The sequence below is a fragment of the Geospiza fortis genome, unplaced genomic scaffold, assembly GCF_000277835.1.
Source record: "Geospiza fortis unplaced genomic scaffold, GeoFor_1.0 scaffold346, whole genome shotgun sequence".
Taxonomy (NCBI): Eukaryota; Metazoa; Chordata; class Aves; order Passeriformes; family Thraupidae; genus Geospiza; species Geospiza fortis.
The window spans coordinates 884432-900612 of record NW_005054361.1 but is presented as its reverse complement, the minus strand read 5'-3'; the positions used below and the strand labels follow the sequence as shown (position 1 = coordinate 900612).

General features: G+C 38.7%; 1 protein-coding gene across 1 annotated transcript in view; it reads left to right on the top strand.

Moving 5' to 3' along the window:
- Positions 1 to 12517, top strand: part of LARS2 (leucyl-tRNA synthetase 2, mitochondrial) — a 79931-nt gene extending 67414 nt beyond the window's left edge. Inside the window, exons 18-20 of the mRNA XM_005423919.2 lie at positions 60 to 171; positions 6570 to 6697; positions 12147 to 12517. Coding sequence (XP_005423976.1) covers positions 60 to 171; positions 6570 to 6697; positions 12147 to 12326 — 420 coding nt within the window. The 3' untranslated portion in view covers positions 12327 to 12517. The remainder of the gene's footprint in view (positions 1 to 59; positions 172 to 6569; positions 6698 to 12146) is intronic.
- The last annotated feature ends 3664 nt before the right edge of the window (positions 12518 to 16181 follow it).

The window sequence follows — 16181 nt, the reverse complement described above, 5'->3', positions numbered from 1 at the left end:
TTTCCTCCCCACCTCAGAATGTTAATAGTTTGTTTCTTTTTCCTTGCTTTTTCACTCAGCAAGCTCCTTGGCCTCTTGTTCTCCACAGCACAGAATTTGAAGATGCTTTGGCTTCCCTCTGCATTATGGTTGCACCTATGGCTCCCCACATTGCATCAGAGATGTGGAAAGGTATTTGTAAACTTCATACAGGTGTTCTAGGAAAAAGGACAAGAAATTTGCAAAAATGTCTGTAACTCAGCACATGTGTGTCACTTACCTCTGAACTCTTTATCTAGCTTGTCACTTTCTGTCGTAATTGTTAAACAAACTTGAACTTTGTGTCATTCCCACATCTCTCCTTTCTCCCTTTGGTTTCTTTTTCCTTCTATACAGAGGTGGATTTCTTGAAACTAGTCGGAGAAAGGGAGCTAGAAGAACAATTCAAGACAGGACTTGCATGAGGAATTCATATGTCAGCTGCTAACTGCTCCTCAATATGGATGGCATTATTAAGAGCTGAACACCAGGGCAGAAACAGCTCTTTTTTAAGTAACTGTGTCAGAGCCTTTGGACTACAAATATTTTCTTTCAGGAATTCAGGCAAAGCTAACCATATCAGAGGGCTGGATACTAAAAAGACTAAAGGAATGTTCAATAAAAATCCTGTCCTTTTAGGATGCTCCAGAGACTGAGGGATGCTGTGCTGTAAATTGACCTGCCGTGGAGAATGGGAATTGTAGACAGGGTATCTTTTCTATGACCTGTCACAGTTGTAGAGGTCTGAATACCAAATGGGCTAAGTTGCATGGTGCTGATACAGTTAAAGCCTGTGAAATAAGGGATGCGCGTGCCAGAATTTAGCAACTGATTGTAAGGTTTATTGGGAAAAGTCTCAAGATGCATGTGGGAAGATAGGAATATATTCTGCATTGTGGCTGGCCACAAACTGCTGTGTGGTTTTGGACCTAATGCTAGCTTTTGGATGCTGTTTTAATGGTTTTATTTTCAATGGTCATCGCAAAAAACATTGTGCATTCAAGTGTTTGCAGAGCAGTGCTACTAAACTGATGGTATTTCAGTGTTGGGCATGGCCTGCAATGTTAATTGCCAAGGAAAGACTGCTCTTGTTCAAAGCAGTAACAAAGAAGCAGAGCCTGTGGAAGCAACAAGGTATGGTAGGGAGAGTGAGTTGGGTTTTTTGCATGTGTTTTCATTTCAACTGATTTAAAAATGTCTTACTAGGAGTTTAAGTGTAGAATAAAGAGTGTCATCAGACGTGATCCATCTGGTCGTATACGATGATGTGCCATCTAATTAAAATAATTCTAAATAAAAGCAATTAGCATGACTGTTTTCTACAGTGGTTGAGATGGAGACAGAAGAGATTCAGGATAATTACTTATACATACAGTGCCTTCTAAGCTTGGAATTCTAATACATGTTAGGAAATTCAGAATTATCAGCTATGGTTGATAAAATGACAAAGAGCACTAGGGTATCTTAATTAACAGCTTGTCAAACACAAAGCTTAATCCTGTAGTTTTTTGAATGTTAGATAAGGAAGTCTTTCCTTGCTACTAAAATCACTGGAGAATGAAGATGATAAACATTTTCTGTATCTCCCTCTGATGTAAGAATCAAAAGGAAGCATACAAAAATTGGAAGTGTATTGTCCTCAGCCTCTGTCTGCATTTAAAGTAAAAATTTTACTTGTGTGGTCCAAAGACATGTGCACTGTAATTCAGTGCAGCAATCATTAAAAACCATAGTGTGTTGGTTACTGCCTGAAGAATTTTATTACTAAATTTGAAAATGACAGTATCTTTTAGCATGGTAATCATTGCACTATACTGAAGTTATTAAACAATTTTATCAGGAGAATGTGCATACATTTGACTGCTGCATTGTGGTAAGAATACTGTATTATTTTGAAATAGCCAGCATCTCTCAGTTCTGTCCTGGGATTGAGATTTCATATTAAAAATTCCCCAAGTTTTGAATTGCACTCTAGTTCCACCAAGTCCTGTTGCTGTTCTAATGTAACCAATTTCTCAAACTTTGTTGTGTATAAGCGATGATACTTTACTATTTTAAATAATTTCAATATGAAAATTAAGGTTTCTAACTACTCTGTTTAGTTTTCTCCATGCTCTAGTCTCCATACTCAGAGAGAATAATTCTCTCCTTTTGTACCTTGTCTTTGCATCTAAATGTCAGGATAATGCTGCTTCCGCTTTCGTAACTTGGTCAGGAAAAGGAGTTTGTATATTGTTAGTTCTATAAATTGCACCTATAGCAGTGGACCCCAGTCTTTGATGGAAGCTGCTTGACTGCTGTTCTGTAAGTGCCTCACGTTTCAGCAGCTGAACAGCAACCCACGATACTTAGTGTGTGAAGAAGTTCTTCTCCTCCCTTAGAGGATGAGCAGTTTTTGGTGTTGTCAGCCTGCTGGTGTTAATTGTGCAGAGAATGCGCTGGTTTATCACTCAATAACATAAAAAGCAGCCGTAGCCCCTCAGTGTGGGAAGAGTTCATCCGGCTGATATCTTGGCAGTTTATGAACACTAACAGGATGAGGAAATCTGTTTCCTTCCTGAAACCTTGTATCTAAGGAATATACAGACACCATTTGAGAGGGTTTTTTTTAGTTTGTTTGTAGTAGTACAGTGTTTTACTGTTCAGACAAGGATATGAAACTGCTTATTGTGAGTTGCTAAATTTTTATTAGAGATGGCTCATGAAAGATATATACACCTTTGATAAACATATCTTAGGAAATACTGAAATCAAACATAATTTTTTTTAATTTTTAATGGTATCATTGTCTAAGCAATATTTAAACTGTCACTACAATAGCTCTGTTGCAAGGATTTGTCTGAATTCAGCCCTTGCTCAAAAAGCCTTCTGAAAAGAATGGAGTTGAGTAAAAGCTAATTGATGTTGCAGGTTTTAATTGAAAATCTGAATGTAGAAATCCCCTTTCACAAATCCTGTAAGAAACATGATTTGGAGATTAATTTTTTTTCTCCAAGAGTAATAGCGTAAGAGGAAGTAGAGAAAGTCTTTCAAATGGAGGAAGACAGATTGTTTTAAGAAAGTTAAAAGGATTTGTGTGGAGTTTGCTGGATTGCAAGCACATCCTAGAGTTGGCTTACAGTAACCCAGGCTTTTCACGTCCTAGTTCTGTACTACTATACCAATGGTATACAGGTTTTCTCAGAGCTGTCTGGAAACAGCTGTCACCATTTCTTTGAGATTGCAGATTGTTTCACATATGACTGACAGACATATTCTTCCTGAGCTGCAGAAAGAAATTTCGGATATGTAACTTGCCCAAATCTGTCAAACAGGGAGATTCGTTAAATAGTAAGGAGAATATCAAGAACAAATTAACATGGCAACAATGCCAGAAAGAGGTTTCACAGGCAAGTAGATACTCACTCAAAATGTCTCTTCACTTGCCCTTACACACTCCTGATCTGACTTTTTATTAAACTCGCAGTATTTGGGTATTCACCCTCAGAGTCATCTTGTACATCCCCCTCTGATCTTCTTAATTTTCTGTTCAAAAATCCCTAGTCCTAAACTTTGATACTGCCATTGCTTCAGATGCTTTCATTAGCTTCCTTTTTATCACCCATTAAGACTTCCATCTTCATTTCCTTCTCCACTTTAACCTCTCTAGAGGTTAAAGTCAGGTTAAAGAGCTTGTCACAAGCCAGCTCTTTCTCAATTTACTTCATTAACACAACTTTTCCTCTCTCCTGCATAATTTTATGTCTAAGTAGCTGCACAATTACTGAAATTTTACAGTTAATTTTTTTCCAGCGCTTTTTTTCTGTAAGACTAGAGTTACCTTTCTGTTCCAACACCTTGCTGATACACAACTGCTCCCACGTCTTCCTTTTAAAATCTCTTTAAAATGAGAATCTGCTCTGCCCTGTCAAATAGCACCTTAGGGGAAGTATTATGCTTATGAAATACTCCTGTAATGCTAGTAAAACGTTGCCCTGAGCTGAAAAGTTGTTAGACTGGTCCAGTCCCCTCTTTCTCTCAACTTGCTAATTTACACTACACTACTCGTTTAACTTGGTGTTTTAAAATGGGTTCCAATGCTGTGAGTTGCTGGTTAGGGAAACCTTGCTCTAATATTTGCTTGCTAGTCAGTAGAAGTCCGTTGAGGCAGATCCAATAGCAAGACCAGGACTTCAGACTGAGGACAAGTATTGTGTTTGATCTGTCCTGTACCAGATGGATACATAGAAGTAAAAAGCTTACAGTAAGTAAAAAATATACTGTTAGCTTTTTGTCCTGCATCTGCAAGAGAATCTGTAGCCATAAAAGCAAAATACATCAAAAAATATGATGCAAAATGCACTTCACTAGGCACTTTCCTGTACAGTAAGACAATAAAAGTTGTTTTACATGTTTTCACAATCAAAGTTTCAGAAATAGTCCATTTTTAATTTATCAATCACCATTCTGGATCAGGGTGATAAAGTTTCTGGTTTAGCGTGTTGAATTATGAAAATACAAACCAAATCATTATGTTTTCTGTGTTCTACAGCTTACAAAATGTGAATTAAGGCAGGAAGCCAAACAGGCAACATAACTAAAACCTTCATTTTGGTTTCCTTTCAAACTGTTTTCTCAAACTAGTTCTGTTGACTTTTCTACTCTCTTTTTCTATGGGTGAGCTCATAGCTCATTTTGTAGCAAGAAGATGAACCAAAAGATTGACACTGAGCTTACTCACACTTTGCTTCAGGATAAATTTTAATTATTTTTTTATTGGATAGTTTGTTAGGACTGACGGCCTCCACAGGAATTAAAAGGGACCCTGGTTTTGCTTTTGTAGATAGAAACTGATATATCAGAAAGTGGGTTTTAAATAGTCTGAAGAATTCTCTTCAACAGTAAAATAAGGAATGGCCAGCATGCATGCGCCTGCCACAAAGCATGTGATCAGTTGGAAAGAAGTGAAGTCATCTGGGTGATCAAAAGCCAAAAAGGAAAGAATCTAACAGCTGTTTTCTTTACAGTCAATGTGATAATGAATCATCAATATGAAGATTTTTTTCTGCTTGAGTTCCTATCTTTTGCTCTCTCAGTTTCTGAGCTACTGCTGCAAAAGAAAAAAAAAAAATACACAAAATGAGTGCCACTGAGCTGTTTTAATAAATTTTTTACCTAACAAATAGTTGTTATCATTAGGAAATGTGCATGTTCTTGCTTGCCATTAGAAATAGCTCCCATCAGTTCTCCCCACTGTCCCTGTCTGAGTCACTCAGCAAATAGCGCAGCTGTGTGTCATTTTACCAAAGCACTTTGTCCGAAAAAGCGCTGACAAAAATGTGGTGGATTTTTCTGGAGGAAGCTGCGTGCTCTTTATGTCCCTGTTTGTTGTTACTCACCGTATTAGTCTAAACAACCCAGGGAGCTGAATTGATGTATGCTCTGTGCATGGGTTGGGTGAGTGCCTGTGGCTGCTGTCCTGCTGGTTTGGACAGCTTCAGTGCCTCGGTCTCACCAGTGAGTCTTGTGTGGATGGGTTTTCTTTATGCTTTTGATGGAGTTTCCCTAAACCAGAAGAGATTTCACATACAGAAGAGATTTCATTTTGCAGTCCTGAATGAAGCATGTGCTTATTAAAAGTTTTAGTCTGTGTTCTTACTCATACACAGAGAATGCTTTTAATTTAAAAATCTCCTGGATCTGTGAGAATCGCAAGAGCAATCAATATTGATTATATTTGACAGCATCTTGTTAAATGAAATCTTTGTATTTTGTTATATAGCTGCAGTGAACAGCAACATAAATCCCACTCAGAAGCTTCTATTCAGTTACAGAATGCAGCTTCAGAATTACTTGCATCCTATTATCCTATTACTTAAACAAATCAGGATTTAATTATCTTGAGAAGACCAGTTTAATGAAAGGAGATCACTTGTAGCCATTTTAGAAATTTTTTAAAATAAAATCGAAGAAGGATAAAATGTTTCAGAATGTAAAAATCATAAGAAGGAGAGCAAGCTCTGCAAGGCATTCCTTTGTATCACCTTTAATTTGTGAGAAAATATACTTCGCAAAATAGAGAAAATCTTGCAAGTAGCTTGACTTGCAAATTTAGAAACTACCCAGCATATTACAGGTGGTAAAATAAGGCATTATCATTTATCATTCTCAATTGTTAGTAAAATTCTAATCAAACTGATGGCATTACTGAAAATAAATGCAGTATTATGGTTGACTTCTAGAAGCAGAGGTCAGCTTGTGTTGCAGGATTACAATTTAAAATAATAAGCAGCAGTCTTCTGTGCTCTTGGCAAAGTTATAGAGTGTTAATTTAAATCTAAAGTGTGCCCACATTGTTAATATCCTTACTCGTGGTATAAAACAAATGCTTCAAAGATGTAAATCTTTCTGTTTATAATGTGTTGTATGCTAATCTAAACAATGCTATTTCCTCCTATGGCACTTGCTTTTAAAGTCAACTTTATCCTGATCAAATTTGTCAAACAAATTCCAGAGACCAAATGTTCTGGTTACCACATACAGAGGAATGTTGTACTGTTTTCATTTTCCAGGTTTGGCACATATGCAGAATAAACTTTGTACTCATCATCACTGGGATGTTGATGTTCTGCATCAGTCCTGGCCCAAAGTAGACCCAGATTACCTTCAGCCATCCGATGTTGTGGAGATGTCTGTACTGGTAAGAGCATTTTGATTTATTTTCAGTAGTGGCCAAGTACTGGCCAATGTGTTATGAGCCCAGAGGATGATGGAATTTCTTCTCATGTGGAAGTCAGTTCCCATAGCAAATGGCCCAGCGAAAGTTCAAAATAGAAGCTGCTATTACAGTTGTGCTGAGTAATTAAAAGGGTTTCCTAAACAAAAAGATATAGTGAGTCTGGAAGAGAGTATAAAGTATAATAAATCTTTCAGAGTGACTGCATATTAGTACCTGTAGAGATTTGACCAATGAACAGCCATGGGCAAAGATGATACTAGGTCAAAACTAGGATCACAATACGGGCCCAGATAATGAACAGCCATGGGCAAAGATGATACGGTCAAAACTAGGATCACAATACAGGCCCAGATTTTTGCCTGACAGTGCATTTATTAACTCAGCCCTGTACACAAATGTATAATTGGGTGATATTTCTTGTGGTGCCAGTAGTGCTATGGCTCCCTAACAGACCAATCATAAGCTCAGTTAAATTGTGATTTTTGCCAAATGATGTTTCCCATCTGCCTTGGCCTGAATTTCTGGCACATGTCAGGAGAGTCCCTTTGCAGGAATAGGGTTGAGAAAACCAGCTATCTTTGGAAGTGTTATAACTTCCAGTTTCTCTTTGGGCTCAAACCCCTTTGTGGCCCAGGGAAGGAGCTGGCTGTTCAGTGGAAGAGTGCATATGTAGCTACCTTTAGTTAACTTCCAGTTTCCCAGCATGTGCACAGAGTAATTTACTGTCTTCTTTCCTATGGCTCTAGTTAACTAGCACGTGTTCAGGATGCTCCCAGGCACTATAAAGCTTGGTCATTAGACAGGCACAGAGGGAATGGATGCCTGGAGCCAAAGGTGTGGGATCCCTGAGCAGGGACTCAGCTCTTCCACTGGCTGACTCCTGCTCCACCTGCCTTCAAGCTCCTCGTGCTCAGGCACTGTGTTAGTCAGTAATTAACATAGTTGCACACTACCAGATCTGAGGACTCCTGCCTTTTTCACTGTTCCCCAAAGGATAATCTTTAATGCTAACAATCTAAATTTTGATGTTCTAAATTAAGTGTAACACTTCAGCTTAAACACTTTCTGTGTTTCTGGACATTCAATGAAAATGGAACCTATAGAAGAAATGTCATTAGGTCATGTAAAACTGTATGTTCTTTGTGTGTAAAAGAAACAGAAGCAATGCATTTTAGTTCTGTTTTTTTCTGTTCGTCCCTTTGAGGGAGGGAGCAAAGCAGTTGGGTTGTTTTTGTTGAGCTGAATTTTTTCAGGAGGGAAGAGATTGGTTGAATTTAGGGGAAGCCATTTTGCTGTAGATTTCCTTAATCAAAGTATCTTTGCTAATAATTTCATATCTTGCCCGATCTCTGGAGTCAGTTTATTTGAACAGAATGAGAAATAATGTTAAAGCACTAGTGTTTCCAACATTAAACACACACACTTAACAATGACCAAGGAGTATGTCTTTTTGAAGGAGATTTTCAATTGTTATCTTTCCAAACCAAGAAGGACTCAATTGCCAGCTGGGGTTAATAGAAGACTTAGCCTAATAATCACTGTGGGTGAATTGCTTTTTTCCTTTTTCTTGCCCTCTCTTTCTTTCTTTAAGTGATAAGCATTGAGTTCTAAGAGTAAAAATCTTCACTGAGGTAGACCACTTCTCTCAAGCTCAAAATAAGCCTCCACATCCAAGCACAGCTAGCAAACATCTTGAATTCCAGCGTTCAGTTTATAAGGAAGTCATGAATGAGAAATTGTGTAATTTTAGAAACGTCTTCGCAGTTGTGGTTAAAGCAAACATGTTATTAAATATATCTTTGAAATAACAACTTCAGCAACACAGAAAAAACTTTGGACACAATGTTTTTAAGACTACACAACCAAACATGAAAATACCTAAATATTTCACTGATATTTTTCTGCTGACACGAAAATTCCCTTCTCATAAAAAGGAACAAGAAAAAAAATAATTTAATCAATTAATTTTATTAAAATTATTTTTGGTTTTTTTCCTGGTTGACTTTGTCAAAGCCATAGCCTTGCATAATCTTGTTGTAATAAGAGAAAAAACAACTCTTGGGTTCTCAGTCATATATTCATGGAATTATATGATGTATGTAAACACCTTCTTTCTGAGAAAGCAAGTGACTGGAAGACCAGAGAGACAAGTTGCTTTTCTGAACTGGGAATAATTCTTAGCAATAGTGCCTACAGAGTGTGCTTGGCTTTCTACTGTAAGAGTAAAGCAAAAGGGAGATGTGGGGGAGCAGAGAATGTGAACGTGCACAGAATGTGGGAAGTCTTGTGGACACTGAAGGTTTTTGTATGGCTGCAAAAATAAATTGCCCTCATTAAACCAAGAAACACTCGCCATACAGAGGAATTGGTTTTGCAAAGAGTCAGTGTCTCTTCACAAGGCTGTACAGTCAAACCAAGTCTTTGGGCCACAACCCTATTCTTCTCGAGCCATCAAACTGCCTCAGGCTGCCAGGGATTTGTCTGCTGAGACATTCTGGGTTTATTTCTCTTCACACAAAATACTTCATTATTTCCTGTCTGAGCTGGAGTTATGTCTTTCCATATTTAACCCAAAGCAACAAAAGCAACCAGCTCACTGTATCCTTGGCTGAAACAATATAAATTGCCTACAAGAAAGACATTTAAATTCACTGGATATGCACAGTACCTGTTCCTCTAAATATTATTGCAAAGTTGAGTATTTTTAATTATACTGTATATTATTAATGCTCTGAAAAATCTGACCTGAATGTAGTGTGCATTTCATCCTATAAATACTTCTGACTAGCATTCCTCACATTTTCTAGGTGGTGCAGAACTGTTAGCAGATGTGGTCTTAAAACTGATGTTTTTATAAATAAAAAAAAAATTGGTGTCATTTTCCTTGCTTTGGCATATGAGGGAGGCCCTGACAGTGCACAGATATTTATTTTCTTTCTAACTTCTCAGAAGGATTATGCATCAATGGTAAAAAAATATTTGAGTTGAATTAAAAATTCCTCTCTGCAGCCTCAAGGTGCTTATTTTTCAGTCTTTGATTTCATTTCAAGTTTTATAACTTCTGTAGTTACCACTGGCTCCCTGTAGATCTGGAATAGTGTAGAATGTCAAATGTTAGGAAAAAAAAAAGAAATTAAGGAAAAGAAGAGAAGAAAAAAGCAACAGCTTCCTTCCTCAGGGGAAGAGAGGACCCAAGACTTGTGTATTTCTCCTATTGCAGTTTGCCATGGTTTTTCAGAGAAACAAGGCTGCCAGCACCCAATTTTCTTGTGTGGCATTTTTACCTGGAAATGCCAAGGGTTATGCTGGTCTAGTGAGATACAGAGAGAGAGATGGAGGAATAGCAGAAGGCATTTCTCCTGCTGAGAACCTAAGCCCTGGACTAAAAGAATATGTGGCTAGGATGCTTGTTACACACAGCATGTGATGAAATCTGCAGCTGCCTGTTTTAAGAATAGTGTTAAAATGCTTCATGATACCTATGATATAATGAAAGCCATGCTCAAACACGTGGTGAAACCATAACCAATCTGCTGTTTGATAAAATTATGGTCCCAGCTCAGAGCAGAGTGTGGGAAGATCAGGAGACATGCTGTAGGAAGGTGGAGATGTGCTGTGGGAAGGTGGAGATGTGCTGTGGGAAGGTACACAGTGCCAGGTCGCCCAGGCTTCTCGACCTTTCTAGGAAAACACAACCACTAGCAGTCATTTATTTACCAAGTTGATTTAGGCTGCTTGGCTTTTCTGTTGAGAACAGCACCAAATAGGCTAGTTGTGGAAAATTTCCCCCTGCCAACATCCATCCACTGGGACATATTAATTTGCGTGATGGAGGACAGTGAATGACATTTTAACTAGGCAGGCATAGCTTTGAACTGCAGGCTGCGTGTCCTAGCAGCAAGCTGAGAGCTTGCTTTATATTCCCACTAAAACTATATCTCTTTGGATTTTACTGTTTTCTTTTTCCTGTGGAATGCATTTCTTCTCTGAAGTGTCCTGTCAGAAAGAACTGTTTGTAGTTATTTTTCATAAAAGCTTTAAAAATTAACTCCTATGTGTTTTTCAAGGATTTTTGCTTTACACCAGATGCTAAAGGCAAAGTTTAACACAGCCAGCCTTTTATGATGCCACGTTATGGATGCACATAGGAGTAATTAAAAGCCTAATGACATCACTGCAAATTATTGTCAAGACTAGTCAAAAAACAGAAGTGGCTCATCCTTGCTGCATTTGAGACTCCATCTTCTTCCTTAAAAATCTGTCCCAACTTCCTCTTTCATAGAATTGCACAAATTATTTTATTTTCATTAAAATAAAATACAAACTAGGCAAGTGAACTAGGTCTTTCTCATTTGTTGTATGTTGCATGGAGATATCCTGGATAAAATACAGGTGAAAACCAAGTTGTGAACATTTTTGTGTCCAAACTGCATGAAGCAATATGTGTTTCTTTTAGATGATTGAAATCTCCCTGAAATGATGCCTAGGGCTCAGAAATCTGCAGTACCTATATAGATTATTATGCAAGTAATGCAATTAACTGCATTAAAAGATTTGAATGGTTTCATTTTCTAAAATGTGTGATTGACCTTCTTCTCATTAAGGCACTGAAAATAGTCCATATAAATCTGAAAGCTTTTGTAATAATTTTATGCCAGCTCCAGAAAAGTACTCAGTCAGGCTCTGTAGTCTGTCTCTGTTATCTACCCTTACTGGATGATAGAAAGGATTTATAAAACCATTTTATAAACTAAGGTGATTCCCACCAAAGGGCTTACTCAGTTTTACTTACGTGATTCTGCCCTACTGAAGCAAAACCAGGGTGGAAGCTGCACTGAAAACCAGCCCCACACAGGAAGATGTTGCTGAGTGAGCAGCTGACGTCTTTGTGGTCAGTGTTGGATTAATGAGCCATGGGTTGAGTGCAGTGTATAACAATGAGTGCAACATACACTAAGTTAAAGCCTATTTTTCTAAAAATAATAGATCTTCCATTTGAATCTCTGCAAGACATTGCTTAGCTGTAAAGAATCCAAGTTGCTGCCCAAAAGTATGTACAAACCAAGACTCCCACCAGACATCTTGTGCAGCTTATGTGCCTGTCACGTTTTTAAAATTAAAAGATCACTGCATTGCACAGTCACGTGCTGCTTGCTGTCTTCAAAACTGAGACTTCCTGTGGCTACTTCTCTAATTTTTTGTATCATGAATCAGAGTTTTAGCTTATGGTGGACAGGAGATAAGAAGGATTTTATCCTCTACTTAGAAAGTGTGGGTTTGGAGAAAAGAGAGTTTATTCCACTTTGCCCTTTTCCTTTTGTAAAAAGATGGGTTGGATACAGGAAATTAAATTGTAGGAAACAGTCTAGTTAAACTTCTTTTGATTCTTGTTTTTGTGTCTCTCTTTCAGATTAATAACAAAGCTTGTGGTAAAGTTTCTGTGCCTCAGCAAGCAGCCCGCAATTTTGAAGAAGTCCAGGAGCTCGTTCTTCAGAGTGAGCTTGGAGTCAAGCACCTGCAGGGACGAGCCATTAAAAAGGCGTTTCTGTCTCCCAGAACTGCCCTTATCAACTTCTTAGTGCAAGAATAGTAAAGGCTCTGCTGGGCTGCAAAAGGGATCTGGAATCTTCTGAGGTGGAAAGCAATGCAAAAAGAGCAGTTATGGTTATTTCACTTCATGTAAAGGTGGGAAAGAAATCTTATTAAAATCAGGTTGCTGCTAAATCTTCCTTTCAATGTGGAGAAATGTGCAGAATTAAAGTTCCTTACTGAATCACGGTATGATGCTGCTTGTCCTTATTCTTTGGGAGAATGAAAAGGAAGCACAGAAGAACTAAACAATTGCAACAGAATGTAACTGAAGAAAGCACAGGGGGCTTAGTGTCAGCTTCAGGAATATATCCTGTTGGAAAGTTGGCTTGGCTTATTGCAGATGCATAAATGTGATTCCAGGACTAAACAACTGTCCTGAGTATGTGCTACCCCAAATGTTAGATGTGCTTTGCTGCCTGGATCTCATGTTTGGGTACCCTACCATTAACCAGCATTTAAAGTTTTAAGGAAACACTACAAAACACTACAGAGTGTTAATTTAAAAAATAATTTCTTTGTGCTGACCAATGGCCTTGGGCACAGCAGGTAGCCAGAATGGGTGGTTTGATACATTTCACATAAATTTCAGAGCCAAGCCAAGAAAAAGGTCAGATTATTTAGCCAAGCCCTGCCTTAGCCAGGGTTCTCCTTCCTAGCTGATGTATTTGTGTTGGCACATGCATGAGAGGTGCAACTTCAGCAAAGTATTGATGGTTGTTTCTGCGTGGAACAGGATGGAAGTTACTTCCTATGCATGAGCCATCTCAGAGACTTTCAGGCCACTCAAGGCTCTTGTAGTGCCTAGATTGTGAAACTTGAATTGAGATTTTTTTTTCCTGAGGGGTTCATTAAGTGAAAATAGCCATCATGTTTCTAAAAAATCAATCAGACATTCCTGAAACATAAAGCTATTCTCATGCCTGATTTCAGACAGGTTATTTGTACACTGCATTGCTGATATATCCACATGGAAATATTTATTGTGTTCAGCAAATGCTTGAAAAGGAGTTTCCAAGGAAACAATTGCAGGGTTCATTGTGAAAGAATGTTTTTTTCTTTAACAGTCATCCAACTAACTAGTCCAATAAGCCAGCAATTTGTGAGCCATTTTGACAGCTAAGAAATCAGCAGTAAGAACCAGCGAGGCAAATACAGAGGTCTGCAGTAACCTTCCAGCCCAGCAGGCATCCAGACTCTGTACTGAACTGAAAGGAAACCAAGAAAAATATCCCACATAACAGTAAATAAGTCTCATACATCCTCAGCAGCCAGGCCCAAGACAGATCACATTGCCATGTGGGCACTAGCTAAGCAATGCCAATATTCATTTGGGGTTTATGCAATTTTGGTACCAAATATCCAGATGCATAACAGAGATGCAAGGCTTAGCGAGCATGTTTGGCTCTACACATCCCCACCTCTGCAACAAAACTCTTCTGATTCCTGCTCCCTTCTGGACCACACTTGTGCAGATTTTCTCTCCAGCAGTCCTTTGACACCAGAATGACTAAGAAATTGAATATTTACAATTAAGATATGGTCTTTGCAGTTTTAAGACTCCAGAAATCTGAGCCACAAAGGAATGCATTCAGACATTTGAACACAGGCCTTTAGTTGGAGTTAAAATAATTTGAATTCCAGTGTCTGCCTGACATATATGTTGTTATAAATTCATAAAACTCCTGTTCAGAAGCCCCTAAAAGGGCTGTGAAAGAGATCCTTTGAAGTAAAATCTGTGACACAGCCCAGTCCTGCTTTTTTTCTTTTTTTTTTCTTTTTTTTTAATTTATGTAAAAGGTTTAACACACTCTGTGGAACCATTTTAACAGAGTTTTTCTTTGGGGGAAAGGTGACATGTTTGATGTAAATAAAAACTTTATACATTTACAAGGATGAAGAAAGATGTTGTAAGCCCAGCAACCCTGTGGTGCCTTTAAACAACAGCTGCAGTCACTGCAGGGCCGGGCAGCCGCCCACAGTGTTTATTGCTGTTAGCACTTGAGGGTATTTGCTCTTGCCTGAGGAAGTGAATTGTAGATGTCGCTTGGTGATTCAGGCAAAAATCAAAATAGGGAATGGATTTCTACAGGCTAAAAAAGGAAAGGTAGTGAGCAGCAGACTCACAAAAAGTGTAAGGTCAGAAGTCCCGCCAGTGTGTTTACAGTAAGTTGTAATTCAGTGTGGTCTAGAGAATACAAAAAAGGTGCTGAAAGAGTGAGTGAGAGAGATGATGCAGACAGTGTGACAGAGCCTAATCCCCTGCTAAGTGTATGTTTGAAGGATGGCAGAGGTGCCAGCTGCTGAGCTTTGCTGTTGTGCTGGCAGCCACTGACATTTCTTACAAGGGTGACCTGCTCTGAAGCACAATTACCGTTTGTTTTACAGTAATTGTGACTCACAGGTTCGGTCTGTCCCTAGATGGGACAGATAATGACACACAGGCTGCAGCCTGTTACCCAGCCTTTGTAAAATAACTCAGCACAGAAGTCTTATTTATTTGGCAGTTGTTATTTGTGCCACAGTAGAGAGGCATCTTTATGCCTAATATAGATTGTGCCCCCTTGGAGAGCTCAGTGGGTAAATAGTGCTGGAGGTTTAAATCTGGGCAGGGGACACTTGAGAAGTGAGAGGGAAGAGTGCTGGCAGGTGATCAGTCAAATTGCGCTGCATTCATACACGGCAAAAATGATGTGCTGCCACTGTCCTTATTCCATGAAGTGAGATCCAAAGATGATGTTGGAGGTTTGCTAAACCCAGTGGGACAGACTAAGGACAAGCTGCTCCAAGAAATGGATCCATGACACAGAAGGGGCATTTGAAGCATCCTGTCCGTCTAAGGGATAGAGGATTGGTGGTTGCACTGATCCAATCTATATTGAATTTCTATTTTAAGTAGTGTCAGATTTAAAGAATAATTATTGCCACACTTTCTACCCCAAAATTGTTCATGTGACTAGACTTCAAAAAAACTGGCAAAGCCCTGAAAGGTCACCAAGTACTTTTCCTATGCCATTGATTTAATGAGAAAGCATCTCAGATGCTGGGGTGATGGGGGCACTGAAATGTGCTGGAAGACGTCACTGTGTAGAAAAATGTGTTATTTGGTGTGGGTGAGAACTGAGGTGACATGGACACACCCGTGCTGCTTTGCAGCAAGGCAAAAGAGCTTTTTCTATCACATTAAAGGACACTGTTACAGGTTAGGTCACTAGCTAAGATAGCTCTCTATCCAGCTTGTTCCACCTGTGCTTTGAAAAGAAAACCTGTACAGGAGCATTGCTGGACAAGCATTTATATTTCCATGACCTTTATTAGAACCCAAACATGGAGATTTAGTGCAAAATAAAATCTGTGTGCTGTCTTATCAGACTAATGCCACAGAACTGACATCAGGTTAATAATGGCATTTTCTCATCTGACTTTGTAAAGCCTGCTTGTTTCTTTTGGAGGGAGAATTTCCACATATAAGGCAGGTCGTACAGTCTCTCCTCTTTGTCTCTCCTTCTTCTGTGTAAAGCCTCACAGAAAGCTATTCCTATTCTCTAAACCTTTCACAACCAACCGGCACTAGAAAGAATGTTAACTAGTGCACTGCTGGTTCCTTCCTAGGGAGGTTTGCAGTATGGGAGATTTTTCTAAAATCTTCTTCATTTTGCTATAAATGAAGAAGTAATTGGGGCTGGTTGGTGGGTTGGTGTTTTGCTTTTTGTTTTTTTGGTTTTTGTGGATTTTTTAATAGTTTTGCAATACTTATTGCAGTTTGCAGATGGGATTACAGATGGGATACAGTTTACAATGGGATTGGTTTTATTCATGTATATTTACCCACTTGGAAGAGGCTGGATGTTTTTTC